This window comes from Narcine bancroftii, chromosome 2 (genome assembly GCF_036971445.1).
Source record: "Narcine bancroftii isolate sNarBan1 chromosome 2, sNarBan1.hap1, whole genome shotgun sequence".
Classification (NCBI taxonomy): Eukaryota; Metazoa; Chordata; class Chondrichthyes; order Torpediniformes; family Narcinidae; genus Narcine; species Narcine bancroftii.
Window position 1 is genome coordinate 220005803 of NC_091470.1, and position 26983 is coordinate 220032785.

Consider the following 26983-nt stretch of genomic DNA (forward strand, 5'->3'; position numbering starts at 1 on the left):
GAACCGTTTCCACACAGCACCAGAGTAAACAAAAATATGAACCTCTTTTGCATCCAAGTGCACAGTTCCTTTTATGGGCTCAGAACCTTCGATGTAAAACTTCAGTTGCATGTGGTTCACACCATCCTTCACATATTCCATGTGGCTGAAAAAGAGAAACAAAAAAAAAATACATCGGAAGGAATTAAGAAAAGAAAGACAAGAATCAGGGGTTTACATTACTTTTCATAGCTTCAGAAAGCCTGAAAGAGCTTTACATTTGATGACATTTGTCAGGTGTGATCAAATTGATATACTGCCAAAGCAGTATAGTAAGATAAATAGTGAGATAGTGAATGTTAACTATTGATCAGAACACTTGGAAAACTGGTGGTTTTGGAAAAGAATACAGTAAAACCCCTGGTATCCGCCACCAATATGGATTGGTGGATGACGGATAAGTGCATTTTCCGGTTGCTTGAGATTTCGAGTGCATGGATTGGCAAATTAACGGCAAGGTGCACTAATTTACAACTTCTGTAATTTTTACCTCTTTATGTTTTGTGATTTTTTTTGCCAGTTTAAATTAAAATTTTAAAATTTAGACATGCACACGTACAGCACGGTAACAGGCCATTTCGGCCCACGAGTCTGTGGCGCCCAATTTACACCCAATTAACCTACACCCCTGGTACATTACAAACGGTGGGAGGAAACTGGAGCCCCCGGGGAAAGCCCATACAGTCACGGGAGAACGTACAAACTCCTTACAGACAGCACTGGATTTGAACCCCATTCCCGATCACTGGCGCTGTGAAGGCGTTGCGCTAACATTACACCAGCCGTGCTGGTTGCTTGAGGCTGGACAGTTGCTTGAATTCCAGATAGTAGGCGCTTAACTGTACTTTGGGATTGTTTTCACATTTACTGACGGACATGGTAGTGAGGTAAGAAGCAGGGAGAATGTGTGGCTAAGAAGCTGGTGCAGAAGGGAGAGTATCTGGTGCATGGACCATTGGGCTCCCTTCAAAGGCATGTGGGACCTATTCAAGAAAGGTGTGTATCATCAAATCAGGAAGGGCATCAGGGAGATTTACTGGTGTGTTTTAACTCATGTTTCAGGGGAGTGGTTTAAAAAGCAGCATGACTGCAGGCCCAGGTTGATGAGCAAGGTGGGGCCAGTGGGCTGAACTACATTTACTTTCTATGCGGGGAGTATTCTGGATAAGGTACATGAACTTAAGAGCCAGGATTAATGGATGGCTTCAAACTTTTTAAAGTTGATTTTAAACCCCTTAGCTACTTTATTTGTTATTGTTGGTGAGAGTGACATAATGTTAACGACTTCTGAGCAACATGTATTAGCTTTTATTTCTCTTATGGCCAGGTGGGCGGTGTTGCTCAGATGGAGGGGCTTACCCCACCTAATCATGCTTAATGGCCAAATGATGACATGTAATGTTTAAACTTAAAGATTAGATCCTCAATTTCCGATTTGAATGTAAATTTTCAAACACCGTGGGGACCTTTTTGTTTAAATTACTTTTCTCATCTTTGATTTGTTATGACGGTAGAAATGTTGACTAATGAGGTAATTTATCACACTGATAAGAATTCTGTCTTTCTTTTTTTTTGGCCATACATCTTCTTTCTTGGTAGTGGGTTTAAAGCAGTGGTTCTCAACCTTTTTCTTTCCACTCACATACCACTTTAAGTATTCCCTCTGCCATCGGTGCTCTGTGATTAATAAGTGATTGCTTAAGGTGGTGCGTGGATGGTAAGAAAAAGATTGAAAACCACTGTATTAATCATACCCAACTGACTCGTTATGCGCAGTTTCATAACTCCAAAGGAAACGGGCCAATGACCATTTTTCTCAAGCAAAATATTTCAGTGACGATTGGGTCTAGAGCAGTGATTCTCAACCTTCCCTTCCCACTCACATACGACCTTAAGCAATCCCTCATTAATCACAGAGCATCAATGGTCACAAAAACTCTGGAGGGATCAACTACTAAAGCTATATGGGTCGAGCTCAGAATGACTGGAGTTGAGTTTATTCTGCAAGCCCCTCAATATCTCCAGTGGGAGGTAGAGGAACAGATATGTAGGCAGATTAAGGAAAGGGGTAAAAGCAAGAGAATTATCATTGTGATTGACTTTACTTTCCTAAGTGCAAAGGGCCTAAGGCAGAATTTGTTGGGTGCATCCAAGGTTTCTTGAAACAGTCTAATGAAGCATATGTTAACTTTAAATATAACCTTTGTTGTACTGGAAAATAAGTCTGGCCAGGTGATTGGTTTTCAGTGGGAGAACACTTTGGGAACAGCGATCAGTTTGGGGCAGCACGGTTAGCCCAACGCTATTACAGCGCCGGCGACTGAGGTTCAAATCTACTATGGTCTGTACAATCTCGCAGTGACCGCATGGGTTTCCTCTGGTTCCTCCAGTTTCCCCCCCCCCCCCCCTCATTCCAAAGTCATATGGGTTGGTAGAATAATTGGTCACATGGGTGAACCTGGCTCGTGGGCCAAAAGGGTCTGATACAATGCTCTGTCTCAGAATTAAAATTAAATTTAATTACCAGCATCCATACAGGATGTATATAATTCAGACAATTAGTGTCTCAAGTTTGTCACATGCAACAAGATACATTGATGGAACTTATTTTGCAAGCAGTCCAGCCAGACATCTCACTCACCATGCAGAACATATGGTGCAGCAAGTGGGAGACAATGGAGAAATACAGAGTTACAGAGAGTGATTGGTTGATACAGAGCAAAGGTAACAAGGTTTTATTATTGTGTGGTTCATTCAGAAATCCTGTCTGCCCTCAAAGCCCATGTCACTAAAAAGTGTTACTATAAGGATATTTCCCTCTAAAACCTTCTCATTACTTTTCCATAATCATACATGTGGAGAGCTCATTGCAGCCTTGCCATAACATCTCCCTGGCACTTGCCAATCAACTGCCTCAGCCCATCATCCTGCACCCCTCTCTGGTTCACCATTGTTCCCTGTCCAACCCCTCCCATCCTGCTCGCCTCATGCCTGCTCTCTCTATTCTATGCTCTCAGTCCTGACGAAGATTTCCAGCCTGAACTGTTGACCATTCTTCCTCCCATCGATACTGCTTGACTGGCTAGGTTCTTTTAATTTTTAAACAAAATGTATACATACAGCACGGTAACAGGCCATTTTGGCCCACGAGTCCGTGCCGCCCAATTTACACCCCATTAACCTACACCCCCCAGTACGTTTCAAAAGATGGGAGGAAACCGGAGCCCGAGGGGAAAACTCACGCAGACATGGGGAGAACATACAAACTCCTGACAGACAGCGCGGGATTCGAACCACGGTCCCGATCGCTGGCACTGTAAAGGCACTGCGCTACCTGCTGTGGCAACCGTGCCACAATTCTCCAGCAGATTGTTGATCCTCTTTCTCTCCTCTAATCATTCCCACATAGAACACCAGTAATCAGGCAAAGAAGGCAGAACAATCCATTGTGTCGTGGTTTGTAGTTTCAGAAGTAGTATTCATTTTAAACACAAAATGTTTTGTTTTATGGCAACTAGCCTTTGGTTGTTTCAATCTTATATTTGACTAATCTTTCAACAGGTATGGAAACTTCACTACCATGAGTGTAAAAGGTAGTGAATATGGATGGCAAAATGTAGTGAACATCACAGGCAAAACACTGCCTACCATAGAGAACATTTACAGGGAGAGCAGCAGCAATCATCAAGGATCCACACCACCCAGCACACACTCTGTTCTCACTGCTGCCATCAGGGAAGAGGCGTAGGTGCCACAATACTCATACCTCCAGGTTCAGGAACAGTTGCCACCCCTTCACCATCAGACTCAATGACAAACTCCATCAGGGACCCATTTAAGGAATATTACTTTTGCATTTTATTGATTATTTTTCCTCTCTGTACTGCACAGCCAGTTTGTTTACATTTCTTTATTTGTTTACATGTGTACAGCGAGAACAGATTTTCTTTTGCACTTCCAATTAGTGGTAATTCTTCCTCGCCTGCAAGGAAAATAATCTCAGGGTTGTATGTGGTGTCATTTATGTACCCTGACAATAAATCTGAAATCTGCAGGGAATGTCCGTACAAATGCGTTTCATGCACCAGAAATAGGTGCAAGCCAATCAAGGGCATTTACCAATCTGTTGTATGAAAGCAATTTATGATCATCTATAATGTTAAAGATGTCATGTTTAGCCAGAGGGCGGCATCTCTCATTCCTGCAGTCAGAGGTACCCACCTGTTTCAGAAGGTCATCAATCATCCCGGTACCTAGGAAGAACAGGGGTGAGCCATCTCAATGACTATTGTTCAGTAGCACTGACTCTTAGTTTGATGAAATGCTTTGAGATGTTGGTCATGGTCAGAATTAACACGTATCTAGGCAAAGGTCTGGACTCACTGCAATTCACCTATCGTCACAATCGCTCCATGTGGACACAATATCACTGGCTCTCCACTCAGCTCTGGATCACCTCGAAAACAGCAACTCACATAGAACACCAGTAATCAGGCAAAGAAGGCAGAACAATCCATTGTGTCGTGGTTTGTAGTTTCAGAAGTAGCATTCATTTTAAACACAAACTCTTCATACCCGACAGCTCAGCCTTCACCACCATTATTCTCTCAGGGCTGGTCAAGAAGCTACGATCTCTGGGTCTCTGCGCATCCCCTCTGCGTCTGGATCCATGACTTTCTCATTGGAAAACAACAGTCAGTACAAATCGGAAACAACATTTCGTTCTCGCTGACTATGAACACTGGCACACTCCAAGGATGTGTCCTTAGCCCACTGCTCTGCTCACTAAACAACCAGGCACAATTCCAATGTTCTCTACAAATTTTCCAATGACACCAAGGTTATTGGCAGAATCACAGATGGCAATGAGGAAGCGTACAGGAGGGAGACAGATCAGCTCGTTGAATGGTGTAACAACAGCGCCCTTGTTCTCAGCGTCAGCAAAACCAAGGAGATGATTGTGGACTTCATCGAGGACAGCAGTGCAGAGGGTCAAGAATGTCAAATTCCTGCATGTCAACATTTCCGAGGATCTGTCCTGGAGCCTCCATGTCGATGCAATCGTGAAGGCGACTATACTTAGTGGGGTGTTTGAGAAGATTCAGTATGTCACATAAGACTCTCAAAAACTTCTCCAGGTGTACCATGGAGAACATATTGTCTGGTTGCATCACTGCCTGGTGCAGAGGTGCCAACACTCAGGAAAAAATCTCCAGAGGGTTATTAACTTGGTCTGCAACAACAGACACCAGACTTCACTCCATCAAGGACATCTTCAAGAGGTGGTGTCTAAGAAAGCAGCCTCTATCCTTAAAGACCCCCCACCACCCTCTTCACTCTGCTACCATTGGAAAAAAGGTATAAGAGCCTAAAGACGAGCACCCAGCAGCACAGGGACAGCTTCTTCCCTGCTGCCATCAGATTCCTGAATGATCAATGAACCAAAGACAGTGCCTTTGACTTTATGTGCACTATTTTTATTTATTTTTGTAAGGTGGTTTATATGAATGTTTGCACTGTGATGGGGCTGCAAAACTACGAAGTTCGTGTCTTGTTCATGACAATAAATTCTGATCCTGGTTTCGTAAATCTGTGGAATTTGTTGCCACAAGTGGTTGTGGTGGCCAAGTCCTTGGGTATAATTTATTTAAGGCAGAGATTGATTGGTAAAAACACTCTGAAATGCTGGAGGAACTCAGCCGGTCTTCCAGCGTCTATGGGAGACAAAGATATATTGCCGTTGTTTTGGTCCTGAGCTCTTCTTCAAGGAATAAACAGAATGAGAGGAAAAAAACCAGGAAATCTCAGAATCCAGGCAGTGCTGGCGGCTGGGGGAAGAGGAATCCAGACCAACAAAAGGTGTTAATTGGATAAAATAAGGGGAGAGGTGAGAATTGATTACGTTTGTGTGAAAGGAGACAGGGAAAAGGGAGAGAGACAGAGTTAGGGAATAGCGATGGGGACGTGAGGGAGGGAGGTTTTAACGAAAGCCAGAGAAGTCGATATTAATGCCAACCGGTTGGAGGGTTCCTAGACAGAAGATGAGGTGTTGTTCCTCCAATTTGTAGATGGTCTCAGTCTGGCATTGCATGAGACCATGGACATACATGTCAGCAAGGGAAGGGGATGGGGAATTGAAATGGGTGGCCACTGGGAGATCTATGCTATTGTGGCAGACAGAGCTGAGTTGCTCAACGAAGCGATCTCCCAGTCTGCGCCCAGTCTTTCCGAGGTAGAGACCACAACGGGAGCACTGGATGCAGTAGATGACCCCTGCAAATTCACAAGTAAAATGTGGCTTGGAAGGACTGTTTGGCGGTGAGGTGGGAGGTATGGGCACAAATGGAAGATCTCCTGCAGTCACGGGGTAGGTACCAAGGGGATGATTGGAGGGAGGGAGCAGTGGAAAAGGGAGTCACGGAAGGAGCGGACCCTACAGAAGGTGGACAGGGTAATATACATCCAGTGGTGGGATCAATGGTGGAGGAGGATTAGTTGGATGCAGAGGGTGTTTGGGTGGCGGGTGAGCAGAAGAATGCTGTCATTGTGTCTGGATGCGGAGGGAGCCAGGGCACATGTGCAGGTAATGGAGGAAATATGGGTGAGGGCCAAGTTGATGGTGGCAGAGGGAAAGAAGGAGGATGCCTCCGATGACCTGCCATGGAAGTCCTTGCCTCTGGTGCAGATATGATGGAGATGAAGGAATTGAGAGAATGGAATGGAATCCTTACAGGGGACAGGGTGGGAAGAGGTGTAGTCGAGGTTGCTGTGGGAGTTGGTGGGCTTGTCGAAGACATTTGATGAGAATTTGTCTCCCGAGATGGATACAAAGAGAGATCGAAGAAAAGGCAATTGATCAGCCATGGGATCAAAAGTTATAGGGAGAAGGGCAGGCAGTGGGGCTGAGTGGAAAAATGGATCAGCTCGTGATTAAAATGGCAGGGCAGATGATGGGCTGAATGGCCTATTTCTGCTCCTGCGTCTAATGATCTTATGCAAAAAAGAGATCTTGTTCTCCTCTCGTCAACTGTCCAACAAGCAGAAAAATAACTTTGAAAGTTTTCTTTCTTTGACGTCATAATTTTAATATGTATTCTTCACCTTACCTGACATGACGTCTTCTGCCCCGACGAGTTGTCTCTCCATAGCCTTTGATAGGTTCCCCCAACACTCCAATTATCTGTGGCACAAAATTTGAATATTTAAACAGCACCACTCCAAAGTCTATTCTATGTGTAATTAGAAATACAAATTAACTGGGCGGCAGCCAGCTGACTCTGGGGAAGCAGATGACTGTTGCGGGACACCTGAGGATGGGAGGATCACGCCCCCCGTGGGGACGGTGACCTTGGTGGAGACCCAGTGAGGGGGGTTTTGCAGCCGAGGGACCAGTGCCTGCGGTGGGCTGCTGGCGACTTGAGGCAAGGAAACCACGGAAGCTGTGGGCCGCTGTCGGGAGATGCGTGCCGGGCTGTGGACCACTGGAGACCACCTTGAACTGGAACTGGGATGCGGGGGAGGTGCCGAGGGCGCTGAAGGGTTCCTGACCGTGTCGGAGGTTCGGATCTGGAGCTCGGGTGGTTTGGACTGAATTCAGGCTGCGGAAGCTCTGGAGGAGAATCTATGGACACTCGGTGACTCGGGGGGTGGGGAGTGGGGGGGGGGGGGGGGGGAAACAACAACTCTACTTTGCTTCTCTCTCCCTGACTGTTAGTCTGACTATAAGAGGCATTTAGACAATTACTGCTGGTGGCAAATCTGTCTGTCTTGCAGCAGGCAAAAGGAAATTTCATGTAATATGACACTGTTTTACTACTACGATAATAAATTGAATCTTGAAATACAAATGCAGAACATTTTATTTCCATATACAGTACTTTCCCATGAGTCACAGCAGAACGGAAACAGAATTTAATAGGGATTTCTATCTATTAGAGATGCAGTAAACACCCAGTTATTCAGAATTCAAGCAACTAGCAAAAAAAATCATGGTAAATAAAGAGGTTAAAAATAAGGAGATTTAAAATAACATCCCCCATCCCCCCAGTGGTCAGTTCGTCAATTACACAACACAGTCTCAAGCAGCGGTAAATCCATTTATCCAGCATTTACCAATCCCTGGGAGTGGGGGGAGATTCACCTTTAACACACCATTATTTACATCCTTCCTGCTTATTTTGAGTATACTTTCGGTAGATGCACACACTTCTGATTATTTTATCAGAACTTTGCAAACAATTAAATGCCACCTTCTCCAGCAGGTCCTCATCTGAAGTAAGTGTTCCCTCATCAGCAACTGGGAGCCTGCAATTTACATCAATTTACAGTTTGATCTGTGTGTAACCTGACACTCAAACCTTGGAGAGCTCTGTACCACCCAGATGGCAGCAGTGAGTGTTCACTGATGTCCTGAAATTAGTCAAGCATACAACACAGATTTATGCAGATTTTCTTTCATCAAGACATCACAATATTTTTTAATGGGCAAGCGTCACTGTGAACGTAGCAGAATCGAATTAAAAAAAAACAAGCGCCACATGTTTTATACGTCAAAAGGAGATCTACAAGGTAGCCTGTGTTTGTGATGGAATGTCTAATGTTTTCATATAGATTGTAAGATCAGGAAAAACATGAATTGGCAAAACTTCAATTAATAGCGGGCTTCTGGACGCTCTACTGAACTAAGATCTCAGACAGGACGTACTTTCAAGCAGGGAAAACACCGTCTGTAAAGGCGGAGGTTCTTCACCCTTAGGGCTAAAGACGTACCTTCCTGAATGTGCCGTGGCTGGCTCTGAGGCGCCAATTCCAACCCTTCTCGGGGAAGGATAATCGGAGGAGTTCAGCACTCTGTCGTCTGGCCTGAAGGTACAGCCGCTGCAAGTGGCTGGTTAGGGGTGGGCTGATGATGCCGGCATCCTGTGACCCATCTCCCCACTCACCCCTCTCCCTCCAAGGCAGGGGCGGCAGGTGGGAGCCCTCAGGGCAGTGGGAGCCAGCGGGGCAGAGGGAGCCGTCAGAGGGAGGGGCAGCGGGGGCCATCAAAGGGGATAGCGGGGGCTGACAGGGCAGTGGGAGCTGGTGGGACAGCGGGAGCCATCAGGGGGAGGCCACACCGGGCCGCTCCGGCCTTCGAGGCCGCTCTCTGTGGCTCAAAATGGGGCAGAGCAATAGCCGTCTTCCCTACCCATAATCACTCATGGGGGATTATGGGTAGGGAAGCCGGTCATTGCTCTGCCTCATTTTTATGACAGGTGGCACTACAGCACCAGTCGCCCCGCCTCCATCGGCTTTGGAGGGTGCTACGAGGCACCTCTCGATATGAATGGGATGCTGGAGCAGCCTGTTTGAGCTGAAAGGTAAGTTTTAAGTTTTAGATCCGCTCTTGTAGCTGGCCTCCATGCGGAGGCCTGACATGAAATGACCTATTGAGGTTTCAACACCCAACTGCAAGAGGTGGTATTGACTTTAGTTAATCTGATTTTATTCATTCTTTTCCATTCTTACATTGGTTCAGTATTAAATATGTGTCATATTATTCTCTGTTCCTTTTTCGACTCTCAGCTGGAAGACAAGCAAAAGATCAAAGTAAAACCAGAATCCTGACCAACCTTAGAACAATGAAGGGTCGGAGTGCTGAAAGTTCAGGGAGAAGCAGAAGAGCAATGGAATTGTGTGTGGCATGGATTCATTGGATCAAGAGAAAGAGAGAGAATGTGTGTGAAAGAGAATGAATGTGTGTGTGTGTGTGTGTGTGTGTGTGTGTGTGTGTGTGTGTGTGTGTGTGTGTGTGTGTGTGTGTGTGTGTGTGTGTGTGAGAGAGAGAGAGAGAAAGAGAGGGGAATTAAGGACACAGGAAGACAAGAAGAGAAGATTGAACAAATTTTAGGCCAAAACGCACAGCAATCATAACAAAAACCTGTTGAAAGATTGCTTCCCATTTGAGACACAAAACTGGTTTTGCACTCCCATAAAGATCTGTTGTGAGGTTGTCACATCTGCTAATTAAGAACCGGATCCAAACAATTTAATGGATTGGAAACTGGGGAACTTTCAGAAGAATTGTGTCATCAAGTGATGCATTAGATTTGAAACATTTAACCTCGGCAAACTTCTAATTTATTTGGAACTATTTTAGAAATGTGAGATATAATGACTGCATGGATATTTGATCATCTTTGAACAGCCATCAGTCACCAGCATGGGCAGGCAAAGGAGTTCCTTACGAGCTCTCTTACAGTTCCATCTGTCCTATTCTGCTCTTCCCCAAAAGGATTAACTGAAAGCAGATGAAACTCATTAAAAGTCAACAAAGGACATCAGAAATTAAACATCTTAAGTTCTGTATTTGTTTAAGACATACATTTCAGCCCACAAATCCATGCTGCCTAATTTACACCCCATTAACCTACAACCACCCCTTCCCCCCAATCCAGAACGTTTCGTATAGTGGGACGAAACCGGAGCCCCTGGGGAAAACCTACGCAGACACTCCTTACAGATACCGCAGAATTCGAACCACAGTCCTGATTGCTTGCGCTGTAAAGCCATTGTGCTACACCAACCGTGCCGTTAAGCCAAACTGCAGTACACCAATGTACTGCATATAATGTGGCGATTACAGTACTTTTAATCAGACCTATTACATTTTGAATCTGAACAGTTTTGCCTGCTCAGATCACATTAAAAATGTAATTATTTGACCCTTCCCTGAATTGTCAGTGCTCCTCAATTAGAGAAAATAGAAGAGAAAATTACAGCACAGAACAGGCCTATAATGCTATCAATTAGACCCGACAGACCAGAAGTCGAGATTAATAGGCTTTAATCACTATAAACTTTCAGACATCTCTTACATGCTGCTGGCCCGATTCCAAGGCAGTACTGAGGGAGGGATTGAGCAGACCTGGTTTTATTAGGAATCCTGAGGGGGAGGAGTTACAGTATCAGGGTCAACTTGTTCCACCGCAAGGCCCTTCGGCCTTCAATGTTGTGATGACCTATACATTCCTACAAAAAATAATACGCAACCCTTCCAACCTTGTAATCCTCTAATTTTCTTTCCTCCGTGTGTCTAAGAGTCTCGTAAATGCCCCCAAAATATGTTAAAGAACTCAGCATCATATACATTATTATCAAATGATTTCCAATTGATTATTTGCAGAGGATAGCAAGTGAGATGGGTGCTGTAAAATTCGTTTTGGCTCAGTGACCACTTGCAATTTTCTGACGAAAATCAAAAAATTAAAACTGCAGACGCTGGAAGTTGGAAAATGAAAAGAGTAAATGCTGAAAGTACTCAACAGGTTAGGAAGCATCTGTGAAAAAAGAAGCAACTAACATGATTCAAGACTCCTTGTCAGAACTTGTGAATATCCTAATTTATAGTAGAATGTAACAGGGTTGGAAATAATGTAAAACATGTCCTGATTTTTCTCAGACAGAAAACAGGCAGGGTGTCAACCAGGAGGTTAAACAATAAAAGTCTGTAGAGGCTGGGCTTGAGAGCAGTACACAAACTCACTGGAGAAACTCAACAGGTGGGCCCTTCGTTGGTTACCCTTTAGTTCCTCTGGATGCTGTGTGAAGAGCTGAGTTTCTCTGCCATGTTTGTACACGGCACAGGGCTTCAGTCAGGCTCTTGATTTGCCCAAGCCTACTACACACCATTGCCCAAGTCTAATTTCACACCTCCGTATCCTACACTGTACATTTTATTTTCCCTTACGCCTTCTGATTGCTTGAGACTTATTTTAGCAGAAAACGTCAAGAAAATGCGTCACAAAATTTGTTGTTCTGTGGGAGCATTACAAGTGCAAATATTACTATAAGTTGCGTTAAAAAAAAAATTAGTGCAAATGAAGAGAAAGTGAGGTAGTGCCTGTGGTTCCGAAATCTGAAGATGAAGGAGAAGAAGCTGTCCTTGTGCTGCTGGGTGTTCGTCTTCAGGCTCCTGCTCCTCCTTCCTGATGGTAGCAGTGTGAAGAGGGCATGGCCTGGATGATGAGGGGCCTTAGGAATTGAGGCGACTTTCTTAAGACCCCACCTCTTGTAGATGCAATGACATATTTAATACATTTAAATTATATTAAATATAATTATAGAGTGCACGTTGTAAAACTATGTATTTTAGGCATTCAACATGCAAAATAGTTGGCAATAATGCATATGTTGTCCTTGAATGTATAATTGGCATCTCGATTTGGCAGAAACACAGCCCTAGGAGAGGAAAAACGATAGATTTCAGCTCGGAGCTCATAGCACGATGCTGCAAGTCTCTGTGGGGGTGTCAGTTCCTGATGGTGTTTGACATTTCATTTAGCTTAAACTTCTGATGTAACAAGCATTTCGACGGGCAATTTTACTCCAAGAGTCAGAATTCAAACCTCAAAGGAATAAGAGCTTAATGGCCTAAAATTTATCCCAGTTCAGCAGCACTAAATGCTGCAATGTACTTCTGAAATTCAATTCCCTTTTACTTTAATGGCATCTAAACCCAGGTGTGGAATACAAAGTACGCTATAGCTATATTGTGTGTTGTCCTTCTGTGCAACAAGGATAAATTTCTATGCATAGTTTGTTACAATGCATACATTGAAAAAGACACACACATGTAAAAATTATGCTAATGATCTAACTCTCTTATGAAGTTATTGGTTGAATGTACATGTTGCAATATTATTGGAGGGAAAAACCAAACCACAAAAATGGGATCCGATTAGCAAAACTTTCCAAACTATGGAAACAGAAACAAATAAAGAAAAGATGGCAGCATTCTCGCCAGTGTGAACCTGGGAAGGTGGGGAGAGGAGACACAGGACGACTCTGCAGGGACCCATTGCCCAGTTGTGATCCTAGAGACTTTTTTTCTTTGGCTTGGCTTCGCGGACGAAGATTTATGGAGGGGGTAAAAGTCCACGTCAGCTGCAGGCTCGTTTGTGGCTGACAAGTCCGATGCGGGACAGGCAGACACGGTTGCAGCGGCTGCAGGGGAAAAATGGTTGGTTGGGGTTGGGTGTTGGGTTTTTCCTCCTTTGCCTTTTGTCAGTGAGGTGGGCTCTGCGGTCTTCTTCAAAGGAGGTTGCTGCCCGCCAAACTGTGAGGCGCCAAGATGCACGGTTTGAGGCGATATCAGCCCACTGGCGGTGGTCAATGTGGCAGGCACCAAGAGATTTCTTTAGGCAGTCCTTGTACCTTTTCTTTGGTGCACCTCTGTCACGGTGGCTTTATACAGGCTTTAAACAACCTGTTAGAGGAGCCGATGGTGTTTTTTTTTAATATAACATCGTTCAACTTTGGGGCCTGTGCCCAAGATAGCGGCATCTGTGCTGGACATCGTACCACGAGGGTTTGCAGAATGGCGCAGGGGACCAGAAACGCGGGAGAACACCCTCCCCCCCCCGAAACGGATAATACTGAGAGATACAAGGTGACCGCAGCAGCCGACCAACGAGGGGCTCAGAGGCTGCGGGCCATTGGTGACTGCGGCCGAAGGACGCCACAGGCTGAGGACTGGCTTGTGCGAATCAGGTATTGGAACCGGGATACAAGTGGGTGCTGAGGGCAAGAAGGGCTCCTGAAGGGCCTTGGGTGCTGAAGGCTTCCTGATCGTTTTGGAGGCTTGAACTTGGAGCTCAGGTTGCTAATGGTTTGAACAAGGGTCTATGCGGCTGCAGAAGCTGCGGGAGGGCTGGAGGCGAATCCACGGACACTCAATGATTCGGAAGGAACTCTCTTTCGCTTCTCTTTCTCTGATTGTTAGGGGCATCAATTAATGCTAATGCTAACATTTTTAATGCACTATTTATTTTTATTATTATGTGACAATAAAAGGCACCCTGGAACCTTGAAATAACCATCCGATTAGCATTTTTGGAAGGAGCATGCAAATTCTTCAGAATTGTATGGTAAGACATTGCCAAGTTCATCAATCCAATTGGAAAATGAATAGTGGGAAGGGGTGGGAGCTGAACCGTGCATCAGTGAGCGGATTAGTGGTGAGCAAGTGCTACTTGATATTTTAACATTTTTTAAAACATTTATAGCACAGTAGAAGTCGATTCTAGCCACAGAGACCAGTGCCGCCCGATTACACCCAATCAACATACAACCCCCATCTGTTTCGAAGGGTGGGAAGAAACTGGAATGTTCGGAGGAAACCCACGCACAACAACGAAGATGTTTCACTAATTCATATGTTTTGGACATGTCCGATCCTTGGGAAATACTGGAAGGAAGTATTTCCAACTTTTTTTGTACTTTTTAAAAGTAAATTTTAAGCCTAATCCGAGAGAGAGAGGCATAACTCTAACGGCATCTGATTTGCATGTATTAGGTTTTATTTCTCTTATGACTGGGAGGACAGTCATGCTTCGATGGAGGGACATTGCTCTGCCCAATTATATTTAATGGTTACGTGACATTAGGTCATGTTTAAATTTAGAGATGCTCAATATCCAATTTAAATCTAAATTTTCAAAACACTGTGGGGACCTCTTTTGAATTACTTTCAAAATCTTTATCATCGTTGGCTAATAAGGTCATTTATTATTGTGACAGGGAAATTTTATTTTCTTTGCCAAACAGCTTTGGTTTTGGTAATGGGATTAGATTTTCTTTTTACAATAAAATATTATGATAATTTAATTTGTTTGATTAAGAATGCAGGTACTGTGGATGAAATAGTATGCTCTGAATGTTCTATTTTTATATGTATTTTTATGTTCTTTTTAAAAAAATGTGGAATTTCAATAAAAACATTGAAAAAGGGTGGGAGGAAACTGGAGCGCCCAGAGGAGACCCACGCAGGACATGGGAAGAATGCACAAACTCCTTACAGTGCTGGATTCGAACCCAGGCCACTGGCGCTGTAATAGCATTGCGCTAACCACGCTATCCACAGCACTGCATGGTGATCCATGTGTGGACAAAGCCCTTGAGGAACTCTGGAGCTGAATGTTCCTGATGAACTGAGCACTGGCGAGCTGATGTCTGGTCAACAAGTGCCACCTGATGGCACTGCATGGGTGTGCGGGGCAGACCAAATTATCAGAGACCAATCATCTCTCATCTTGTTTCCCTCTTATCCCTCTGTGCTCCTTTCCCTGATTCAGTTATATCAACCCCTCATGGACCTTGATATTGACTCTTCATTTGTGAATTATCAAGGCAGATCAGTCAGTTTATTTTGGAAAAGTCAAAATACACCACAATAAATATTAATTAAACACTATTTCCATTAATTGTCATGATAGATTGCTATTCTACTGAGCCATGGTGTGTTAGAGTTCAGAAACCCATTCATCTCATTGGAACCACGATAATTCGGCGAAGAGCTATCCATCTGACTCCCTTGAAATTGGTTAATGAATCTGCCTCCACCATCTATGGCAATGGCAAAAGGCCCCGAATTGTATCGCAAACATATCTTACAGATTCCGGGAGAGCAGCAGACTGGCACAGGGAACCAGTAGTGGGAAGAACAACCCCTGTTGAGAAGGAGAAGCAGAGGAGACAATCCGAACGATGGTGACCCAAGTCAAGGACCAATGAGGGGCTCTGCGTCTGAAGGGGACACACAGGTTACGAGCTGCTGGTGATATGCAGCTGAGGAACCCACACAGACCGTGGGCTGCAGGCGACTTGAGTTCAAAGAGTTACATCAGGCTCATGAGAACCAGGTATCAAGACCAGGATTCAAGAGAGTGTTCAGGGCAAAGGAGGGCTCCCAGAGGGCCCTGGGCGCTGAAGGCTTCCTCATCATGTCAGCAGTTTGGATCTGGGCTTGAGTTGCTTGATTATTTGAACTGAACTGGAGTCTTTTGCATCTGCAAAGGTTGCAGGAGTTCTGAAGACAAATCCATGGACACTCGGTGACTCTGGGTGGGGTGGGGGGGGGGGGGGGGGGAAAGACAGATCCTCTTTTGCTTCTACTTTTCTGACTGTACGGGGCACCAGACAATGCTAATGGCGAAGGTTTATTTGCCTTATGCAGGATAAAGATAACATTACCTTGCCAGAGCTTCGGAGTTGCGGGACTCCACGGGCCTGGGAGTTCCCGAGGACTAATGTAACTAAGGCTTCGGGGAGCCGTGTCATTCCCGGGAGTCACATGATGCGGAAAGCGAGTGAATCTTGGATATTTTAAACGACTGTAAGTACACCATTAAACTAGTCAGCTCATCGTGTTGCTTCACCACCTGCTACAGTGGTGACCCGCCACAACATTTCTGTTAATTACATGACAATAAATAGCATCTGATCAGACTTCTCTTATTTAGTTACAGCTTCCTGTCTGTATTAAATCAGTACCATCTGGTTATTCACCAACCAGTGAAACCGTGCTCCTGACTCTCCCATAGACGCTGAACTCCCAGCATGACTAACATTAACCACCTTTCCTCCGAGGATAGGAATCCCTGCTTTTGTCTGCAAACTTTTAAAAGATTTCGAAAGAAGGGGAAGGACAGTTAGCATAGCAGTTTGCACAAGGCTATTACAGTGCCAGCAACCCGGCTTTGAATCCATCACTGTTTGTATGGAGTTTGTACATTCTCCCTGTGTCTGTGTGAGTTTCCTCTGTTATGAGCCCAGAAGACCCACAAACGCAGCAGCAATAGATATTCACCAAGACAAATGGTTACTTAAACAAAAGTTGCTTTTAATTATCTTTAAACATGAAAACAGAATCACACTTTAACTTATTCACTGTTAACTTACTTTACCTAACTTAACCTCTTCTAATTCTAAGCGCACGTGTGTGTGTAATTTATGTATAATTTCAGAAAAGTTCTTTGGTTCACAGTCCAATCTCACTTCTCATTCCTCCAAGTTCACTGGTTGCAGGCAATTCTTCTACTGTGCGCAGAATTTAACATTTAGAAAGTTCACCAGGCTTTGGTGCTCGAAAGGTAAATGGTTACCGCTCAGGAAGGTTCTTGTTGGTTTTCAGAGAGGGATTTGTTGTTCCAGGACAGCCACAACTGATTTACTTGCATCAGCCACTTCAGCGTCTTGCTGACAAAACTTGCCCCCTCAGGGTTCTCCAGATGATAACCTCTTTCTTTCAGGTCATCACAGAGTTCCTTTCAGTTTCACTTATTCCAAGGGCTTCGACCAGGCTGTCTTCCAAAAGCTTGCCAGCTTGATCTGTTCCAGTCCCAGCAACTTCTGCTGGCTAACACTGATCTCTGCTTCTATCTCTCTCGCACCCTGAGACTGAGAGAAAGCCTGTTTGACTCTCTGCTTGTAAAACCACAAGGCAAGTCTCCTGCAGACAATTGCGGCTCCAGCATTCTCTTTCATCTGTTGCTTTTGGGTAAACAAGAATCCAATAGTGACATCTCTGGAGCACTCTTCAAATCTCTTGCAAAAAGGCATGAGAAGCCACTATGCCTCCAGTATTTCAAATAAGATCTGTTTTAAAGTGTTTGCATGTGACCTACCCTAACAAACCTTTCCCAATTTATCTCCCAAAAACATTTCTATATACTCTGTCACACCTTCCACCCTTCAAAATGTACAGGGTTTGTAGGTTAATTGGGTGGAAGGACCAGTTACTGTGCTGTATGTATGTCTAAAAGATCAACAGCTTGTGGAGCACGTCATATTCAGTAAACTCAACTTTAGTTTGTGTAGGTTTTGGTGTTTCACAAAAGAGTCACTGGTAGTGTTGTGGTGAGGCTCTCACACTGGCCATAATAATACTGCCATAATTAGTGTAAGCCAAGAACCCCATCTGCTACCACCGGTCACAACCCATTGTCAAAGTAGCCTACAACATTGTTACCGGGGATGGAGCAGGCAGCTTTCACACTGAAATTATGCATTGGGAATGAGGTGCTTTTATTTAGAACCATAGAAAAATTACAACACAGAAACAGGGAACCTCAGCCCATCTAGTCTGTGATGGACCATTTTTTCCCCTAGACTTACTGCCCATAGCCCTCCATACCTACCCCATCTGTGTACCTGTCCAAATGACCCTTAAATATTAAAATCGACCCTGCATCTACCACTTCAGTTGGAAGATCGTTCCACACTCCCACCACTCTCTGTGTAAAGTTCCCCCTAAACCTTTCCCCTTTCAACCTAAACCCATGTCCTCTGTTTGTATCTAACCTACCCTCAGTGTAAAAAGCCGATCTACATTTACTCTGTCTATCCCCCTCATAATTTAAATTACCCCAATCAAATCTCCCCTCATTCTTCTATGCTCTCGAGCACACATGTCAAACTCTGGCCTGCGGGCCAAATTTGGCCCGCGATATAATTATATTTGGCCCACAAGATCATATCAAAAATGTATTAGAGGTGGCCCGCTGGCCGCCGCGCCAGTATAGCGCATGCACAGTAACCGCTGTGTCCCAGGGTGAGAGAGAGAGAGAAAAATCCTGGTCCTTGAAAAGTAGTGGTGGGTGGTTTTATAAACATGCTGTCGTGTCGCCCCGCCCACCCCCCCACCGCAGCGCGGCCTGGCCGGTGTCAGGGGAAGCCAAGGCCGCTTCCCAGCGCCCGGAACCCCAGTGGCACAGCGTTTCTTGGAGCTGCAGATGGAGTCGGGACGGCGGAGGGAAGATTGGGGCTCCCCGCCGGGCGATGGGGGCGCCGGCCACCCTGCGCCTTCCCACCGGACCAGTGGCGGGTGCCCGGAGTACACGTGGAGAGCGAGGCTGGTCGGGCAGGTAGGGTGGAACCCCCCCGCCAATCTCGGGAGTGGCGTGGGCTGGATCGTAATTATCCGCGCTCACCTGCTCCTCCACCGCTGACCGCGATCCCAGCGCGGTCCTGAGTGCGGAGACTGCCCTGGAAAGGTCCTGGAACACCGGCACGGAAAGAAAAGGGGGTCCGGGAGAAACTCAGCAGGTCAAGGAGGGTCCGGGAGAAACTCAGCTGGTCAAGGGAGGTCTGGGAGAAACTCAGCAGGTCAAGGGAGGTCCGGGAGAAACTCAGCAGGTCAAGGGGGGTCCGGGAGAAACTCAGCAGGTCAAGGGGGGTCCGGCAGAAACTCAGGGGGGGCCTGACCTCGCCAGGACCGTTGCCCACTCCCTCTCCCTGCCGCAGGCCGACCCGCGACTCACGGTGACGGGGCCGCTGATCCGCCGAGATGCCGCCCTGCAGCGAGAGCCGATGCCCCCGCACTGTCGTTGTCCAACCCGATCGCCCGCAAACCCCGCCCTCCCGCACACAGGCCTGAGTAAGTATTATGAACTTTAATCTCAGGATAAAACGATCTTCCAATAGTTTCATGTCACAGTGATAAATATATTCCTGGTTAAAAATGGTCCTGCACCTGGATACAAGCTCATTAGGCATAAAACTTGAAAAGTGTGTAAATCAAAGGATATCTGTACCAATGGAAAAAGGGCATGGCAAATAACCCTGCTAGAGTTCATGCCCACAATAAGTCACCCATTTGATTGTTTCAGGAATCATGTTATTCTCCCACATTCTCAATCGCCCTCAGATTTTACTATTCGACAGCACACTAGCAACATTTGACGAATCCTCTATAGAGAAGTATTATTTATTGAATATTTTATTTCTCATTTGTTAATGCTTCTGGAAAGAGTTTATCCAAAACTATTATTAAACATTTATTTTAATAAGAAAAAGTTTAACATTACATATGTTGAAAGAAGAGAAAACATGCAGATGTTGTTGAAAATTTTCAATAAATATTTAGTTCGGCCCTCGACTTAGTCCAAGTTTTTAATTTTGGCCCTCCGTGAATTTGAATTTGACACCCCTGCTCTAGAGGAAATAAAGTCCCAACCTGTTTAACCTTTCCCTGTAACTCAGTTTCTGAAGTCCAGGCAACATCCTAGTATATCTTCTCTGCACTCTTTCTATCCTATTGATATCTTTCCTGTAGTTAGGTGACCAAAACTGCACACAATTCTCCAAATTGATCTTCACCAATGTCTTATACAACTACAACATAACATCCCAACTCCTGTACTCAATACCTTGGTTTATGAAGGCCAATAGGCCAACAGCTCTCCTTCCAACCCTATCCACCTGTGACACCACTTTCAGGGAATTATGTATCTGTATTCCCAGATCCTTCTGTTCTGCTGCACTCCTCTGTGCCCTTCTGTTTATTGCCTATGTCCTTTCTTGGTTTATCCTTCCAAAATGTAACACCTGACACTTGTCTGCATTTTTATTGCGACTGTATAAGGTACTGGTGAGACCATACCTGGAGTACTGTGTCCAGTTCTGGTTTCCATATTTGAGGAAGGATATATTGGCTTTGGAGACTGTCCAGAGGAGGTTTACTAGGTTGATCCCTGGGATGAAGGGGTTGACTTATGATGAAAGATTAAATCGTCTAGGATTGTATTCGCTCGAGTTCAGAAGACTGAGAGGAGATCTTATAGAAAGATATAGGATTATGAAGGATATGGATAGGATAGACGTAGGAAGGTTTTTTGAGCTGGCCAGGGAAACTAAAACGAGAGGACATAGTCTCAAGATTCGGGGGAGTAGATTTAGAACAGAGATGAGGAAAAATAGTTTTTCCCAGAGAGTAGTGAATGTTTGGAATTCTCTAACCAGGGAAGTGGTTGAGGCTGCCTCATTAAACATATTTAAAATTCAGTTAGATAAATTTTTACATGATAGAGGAATTAGGGGATACGGGGAGAAGGCAGGTAGGTGGAGTTAATTCATAAATTAGATCAGCCATGATCGTATTGATTGGCGGAGCAGGATCGATGGGCCATTTTTGGCTTACTCCTGTTCCTACTTCCTATGTTCCTAAACTCCATTTTTCAGTCCAGATCCCTCTGCAAACTTTGAAAACCTCCTTCACTAAAAGAAGAATTTTCTTCCATCGCACCCAACACCCTTGCACGCAGCATTGTGTCTGGGTAATATTCCTGATACCAACGCTATATTTGTGGGATTGTATGAAATGCAGCAGAGAAGCTGAGGGTGAGGGTCAGTGAAGCAGGCTGCACCTTCAACCCTGTTCATTAAGTTTTTAAAAAAAAAGAAAACTGCAATCCTTGGGCTTGATTCTGAATTTAATCCAGGGCATGCTGCTTGCCCCTCTAAAAGCAAAACTGCAGCAAACCAGATGATCGATTTCAACTCATGGAGAGTCTTTCTGTGCATCCACCTCTTGGATGCCTTTGCCGCTCGAGACACAAGAAAGATAGTGACTGATTTCAAGGGAGCTACTCGGAGAGAGGCTACTGCAGAAACCATAATGACTGCAAAAATAAATGACCACACAAGATGCGGACAACAAGACATTGTGAATCAGCGAACCTTGTTGAAACGTACACCACTACTGCTGAACCATACAGAGTCCACGCTCCCTTCAGGAATGCATCCCCTGCAGACGTTAAGGGTTTATTAAAAATAGTAAATCTTGGGCTTTTTAAAAAAAAAATGTAGAACCTTACCTCTGGATGGGCTTTACACTTCTTCAGAGCTTCTCCGTATATTTTGTTTGGACTTGAGGAAGAAAACAGTTCTTTGAATATCACATAGAACAATCCCCCTGAAATGATGGAAGTGCACATTGAAAGTGAAGGAACATGGCAGTGCAGGAGAACTTCAATGTACGAAGTGCATATAGGATTTGAATATTTTAATTTTTACAATTTAAATTGAAAAAAAAATGCACAGCAGCGTAATAAGGCATTCAGGCCTGCCTAACAACCCCGTACATATTTTGGAGGATGGGAGGAAACCCACGTATATGTACCAACTCCTTAAAGACAGCACCAGATTTGAACCTGGGACGCTGGCACTGTAATAAAGTCGCGCTGACCGCTACGCTGACCATGCTGTTCTATTCCTTAATATTTTTGCTGTTACTCATTTTGCATTCAGCAAGGCTCATCTTCCCTCTGAGAGCTGTGGAATAGGAAACAGATCGAGGCTCATTATTCACTTTAATTGCTCCTGGGTACACATTTAAAGCAAAATGAAGTGATGCCCATGTCAGTTTGAGGGGCCTCACATGGACGCGCCTGCAGTTTGTCTTGTCACAGCTATTGCTGGGTGTACAAGCATCTATGGGGCAATTCCATCTTTCAACATATAGCTGACTAGGGTAAGGTTAGACACAGAAGTATATTCTTTTTATTAAGATCATCCAACTTTCTCAAATACAGAATGCACTAGCAATGCACTAGCAATAGCAACTGCTTATGCTATACAGATGTAAAAGTGCTTCTGCTCATTCTCTATTCAACAATGCTATGGTTGGTAATAATCCCCGCCCCATTCGCTTGCTGACATGTCTGTCCATGGTCTCGTGCACTGCCAATCTGAGACCACTCAAGTTGGAGGAATAGCACCTGTCTGGGATGAGCAGTTTAAAGCTCCCGCTCTGTAGTGACGGTAAACTGCCTCTGCCGCAGTTGCCGATTACCAGGTCTTCCAACGATCTTAGGAAATCTACGCTGTTAATTTTAGTGTGCCTCATGTTTTGGTAGATTTTTGTGAGTTCTGAGCAGGAACGTTTGATTATTCCCATCAGAGCTTCCTGCAAAGAGCGCCATCTTGTGGAAAATTGGGTGAGTAAATATGCAGACAATACAAAAATAGGGGAAGTTGTGGATAGTGAGGATGGTTTTCGGGGACTGCAGAAGGATTTGGACTGCTTAGAAGAGTGGGCTGAAAGGTGGCAGATGGAGTTTAATATAGATAAGTGTGAAGTGCTTCATTCGGGGAAGAATAATCAAAATAGGGCGTATGCAGTGAAGGGGAGGGCATTGAGGAATGCAGAGGAACAGACAGATCTTGGGATTACAGTTCATTGTTCCTTAAAGGTGGATTCTCATGTAGATAGGGTGGTGAAGAAGACGTTTGGTATGCTGGCCTTTATAAATCATAGCATAGAATATAGGAGCTGGGAGGTGATGTTGAGACGGTTTAAGGCATTGGTGAGGCCAAGTTTGGAATATAGTGTGCAGTTCTGGTCACCAAATTATAAAGGATATCAATAAGGTAGAGAGGGTACAGAGAAGATTTATTAAAACGTTGCCTGGATTTCAGTATCTAGAATACAGAGAAAGATTGAGTTGACTGGGTCTTTATTCATTGGAGCGTAGAAGGTTGAGGGGGGATTTGATAGAGGTATATAAAATTATGAGAGGAATAGATAGAGTAGATGTGAATAGGCTCTTTCCCCTGAGGGTAAGGGAGATTGGAACAAGAGGTCATAATTTAAGGATTAGGGGGAAAAACTTTAGAAGTAACATAAGAGAAAGCTTCTTCACTCAGAGAGTGGTGGCTGAGTGGAATGACCTTCCGGAAGAGGTGGTTGCAGCAGGGTCAATTTTGTCATTTAAGAGGAGGTTGGATGAGTTAATGGATGTGAGGGGGTTGGAGGGTTATGGGCAGGGAGCAGGTAGGTGGGACTAGTGGAGTTCACTTAAATCGGTGCAGACTAGAGGGGCTGAGATGACCCATTTCTGTACTGTAATTGTTATCTTTGGCTTGGCTTCGCAGACGAAGATTTATGGAGGGGGTAAAAAGTCCACGTCAGCTGCAGGCTCGTTTGTGGCTGACAAGTCCGATGCGGGACAGGCAGACACGATTGCAGCGGTTGCAGGGGAAAATTGGTTGGTTGGGGTTGGGTGTTGGGTTTTTCCTCCTTTACCTTTTGTCAGTGAGGTAGGCTCTGCGGTCTTCTTCAAAGGAGGTTGCTGCCCGCCAAACTGTGAGGCGCCAAGATGCACGGTTTGAGGCGATATCAGCCCACTGGCGGTGGTCAATGTGACAGGCACCAAGAGATTTCTTTAGGCAGTCCTTGTACCTTTTCTTTGGTGCACCTCTGTCACGGTGGCCAGTGGAGAGCTCGCCATATAACACGATCTTGGGAAGGCGATGGTCCTCCATTCTGGAGACGTGACCCATCCAGCGCAGCTGGATCTTAAGCAGCTTGGACTCGATGCTGTCGACCTCTGCCATCTTGAGTACTTCGACGTTAGGGATGTAAGCGCTCCAATGGATGTTGAGGATGGAGCGGAGACAACGCTGGTGGAAGCGTTCTAGGAGCCGTAGGTGGTGCCGGTAGAGGACCCATGATTCGGAGCCGAACAGGAGTGTGGGTATGACAACGGCTCTGTATACGCTTATCTTTGTGAGGTTTTTCAGTTGGTTGTTTTTCCAGACTCTTTTGTGTAGTCTTCCAAAGGCGCTATTTGCCTTGGCGAGTCTGTTGTCTATCTCATTGTCGATCCTTGCATCTGATGAAATGATGCAGCCGAGATAGGTAAACTGGTTGACCGTTTTGAGTTTTGTGGGGGGGCTGGTAATCATGGTGGGGAGCTGGCTGATGGAGGACCTCAGTTTTCTTCAGGCTGACTTCCAGGCCAAACATTTTGGCAGTTTCCGCAAAGCAGGACGTCAAGCGCTGAAGAGCTGGCTCTGAATGGGCAACTAAAGCGGCATCGTCGGCAAAGAGTAGTTCACGGACAAGTTTCTCTTGTGTCTTGGTGTGAGCTTGCAGGCGCCTCAGATTGAAGAGACTGCCATCAGTGCGGTACCGGATGTAAACAGCGTCTTCATTGTTGGGGTCTTTCATGGCTTGGTTCAGCATCATGCTGAAGAAGATTGAAAAGAGGGTTGGTGCGAGAACACAGCCTTGCTTCACGCCATTGTTAATGGAGAAGGGTTCAGAGAGCTCATTGCTGTATCTGACCCGACCTTGTTGGTTTTCGTGCAGTTGGATAATCATGTTGAGGAACTTTGGGGGACATCCAATGCGCTCTAGTATTTGCCAAAGCCCTTTCCTGCTCACGGTGTCGAAGGCTTTGGTGAGGTCAACAAAGGTGATGTAGAGTCCTTTGTTTTGTTCTCTGCATTTTTCTTGGAGCTGTCTGAGGGCAAAGACCATGTCAGTAGTTCCTCTGTTTGCGCGAAAGCCGCACTGTGATTCTGGGAGAATATTCTCGGCGACACTAGGTATTATTCTATTTAGTAGAATCCTAGCGAAGATTTTGCCTGCAATGGAGAGCAACGTGATTCCCCTGTAGTTTGAGCAGTCTGATTTCTCGCCTTTGTTTTTGTACAGGGTGATGATGGTGGCATCACGAAGATCCTGAGGCAGTTTACCTTGGTCCCAACAAAGCTTGAAAAACTCATGCAGTTTGGCATGCAGAGTTTTGCCGCCAGCCTTCCAGACTTCTGGGGGGATTCCATCCATACCTGCTGCTTTGCCACTTTTCAGTTGTTCGATTGCCTTATATGTCTCATCCAGGGTGGGAACCTCATCCAGCTCTAGCCTTAGGGGCTGTTGAGGGAGCTGGAGCAGGGCGGAATCTTGGACTGAGCGGTTGGCACTGAAAAGAGATTGGAAGTGTTCTGACCATCGTTTGAGGATGGAGATCTTGTCGCTGATTGTTATACGGTTATTTTATAAGTACATTGAATAAAAATATCTGACAGTGCTTCATATTGGCCACATAATCATGTCAACTGAAATCATCCAATGTGATAAAATTGATAAGCAAAATTGATGAAGGCTGCCAAGATGTATTCAAGGAGAAGCCTTCAAAATTACAATTCCCAAAGCCACCTCAACTTGCCCAATCCCAGGTGCACAGATGAGTGAGATCTGTTCCCTATGCAGCCCAAGTGAGAGTAGGCATGAACCTGAACGAATGACTCTAGGTGGGGGGGGGGGGGGGGGGGGGGCGGGCAGGACTTCATTTTAAGGAAGCAATAGTGCAAACAAAAAATATATTGGCAGTTAAGGCTCTTCTGCTGGTTAACCATTAGCAAGTTTGGCTACATTTTTGTTCAAAAAATATAAATGGTTCTTTTCTGGATGCACAAGGAATTTCCTCAAAATCTTCATGGTACAGGATAAACAGCTGTTAAATTCAGTAAAACCGCCCCCTATGGTTAGCGCGATGCTACTACAGTGCCAGCAACCCAGGTTCAAATCCAATGCTGTCTGTAAGGAGTTTGCACATTCTCTCCGTGGGTTTTTCCTGGGTGCTCTGGTTTTGTCCCACCTGCCAAAATGTATGGGGCTGCAGGCTAATTTGGGAGTGATTGGGCAGCATGGGTTGGGATTGGCTTCTACCACGTGCTAAATAAAATTTTAAAATTTAAATGAGGGAATGAATTCAAAGCAGATTAAATGATCCATCTGAGATTAAATTGTAAATTGACACCGGGGGATATATAGCACGAATCATGCAGGTTTTAAGACCAGCTGTGATGACACAAGCTACTAATTCTAGAAATGCTTCTGTGGCGCAGGAGAACGGGTCTATCTTGCAAAACAAGGAAATCCACTTGCACAGAATCACCCTCTCTCCCCCAGCATCACTTTCCCCTTCCCCTCTCCAAAATCAGATGCAAGCAGCACAGTGCAACATTTTAATTTAAATTGAGACATACAGCATGGTAACAGGCCATTTTGGCCCACAAGCCTGTGCTGTCTAATTTGTATCCCATTAACCTACACCCACCCCGTTAAGTTTTTTGAATGGTGGGAGGAAACCGGTGCGCCTGGGAAAACACACGCAGACACGGGGAGAACGTACAAACTCCTTACAGACAGCAACCCCAGTCCCGATCGTTGCGCTGTAAAGGCGTTGCACTAACCGCTGCGCTGTAAAGGTGTGCTAAACACTGCACCACCCTAAACATCAAAGACTTTTACTGTTTGTGGAAAAAAAATGATAAAGATTTGCTATTTGAACATTTGGAACATGTTAATGGAAATGTAGAACTTCTTCCACTCCTCACCAGTAAATGTTCCTTTGCTTTTTTTTCAGGTGGTATCATCTTGCTAAACTCACAGTAAATCAATGAAATACAAGTGCAGGACAAAGCTGGTATGAGGTTAAACTCTCAACCATTATAAGAGATTAAATTTACTGAAAATGTACTTAACCCTTCAATAAGTAGCAGTAAGAGTGACATCTTTGGCCAACACATGAAAACACAAATTAAACTTAATTTA

At 44.9% G+C, this 26983-nt stretch overlaps 1 protein-coding gene across 2 annotated transcripts in view; it reads right to left on the minus strand.

Annotated features, from left to right (window-relative positions):
* timm21 (translocase of inner mitochondrial membrane 21) overlaps positions 1 to 26983 on the minus strand; it is a 32970-nt gene that overhangs the window by 2138 nt on the left and 3849 nt on the right. The window contains exons 3-5 of one of the 2 annotated variants that reach the window (XM_069920375.1): positions 21453 to 21550; positions 7146 to 7219; positions 43 to 145 (exon numbers count right to left, since the gene is read on the minus strand). In XM_069920375.1, the coding sequence (XP_069776476.1) occupies positions 43 to 145; positions 7146 to 7219; positions 21453 to 21550 (275 nt within the window). The remainder of the gene's footprint in view (positions 1 to 42; positions 146 to 7145; positions 7220 to 21452; positions 21551 to 26983) is intronic. The other variant, XM_069920377.1, reaches the window with a different exon arrangement.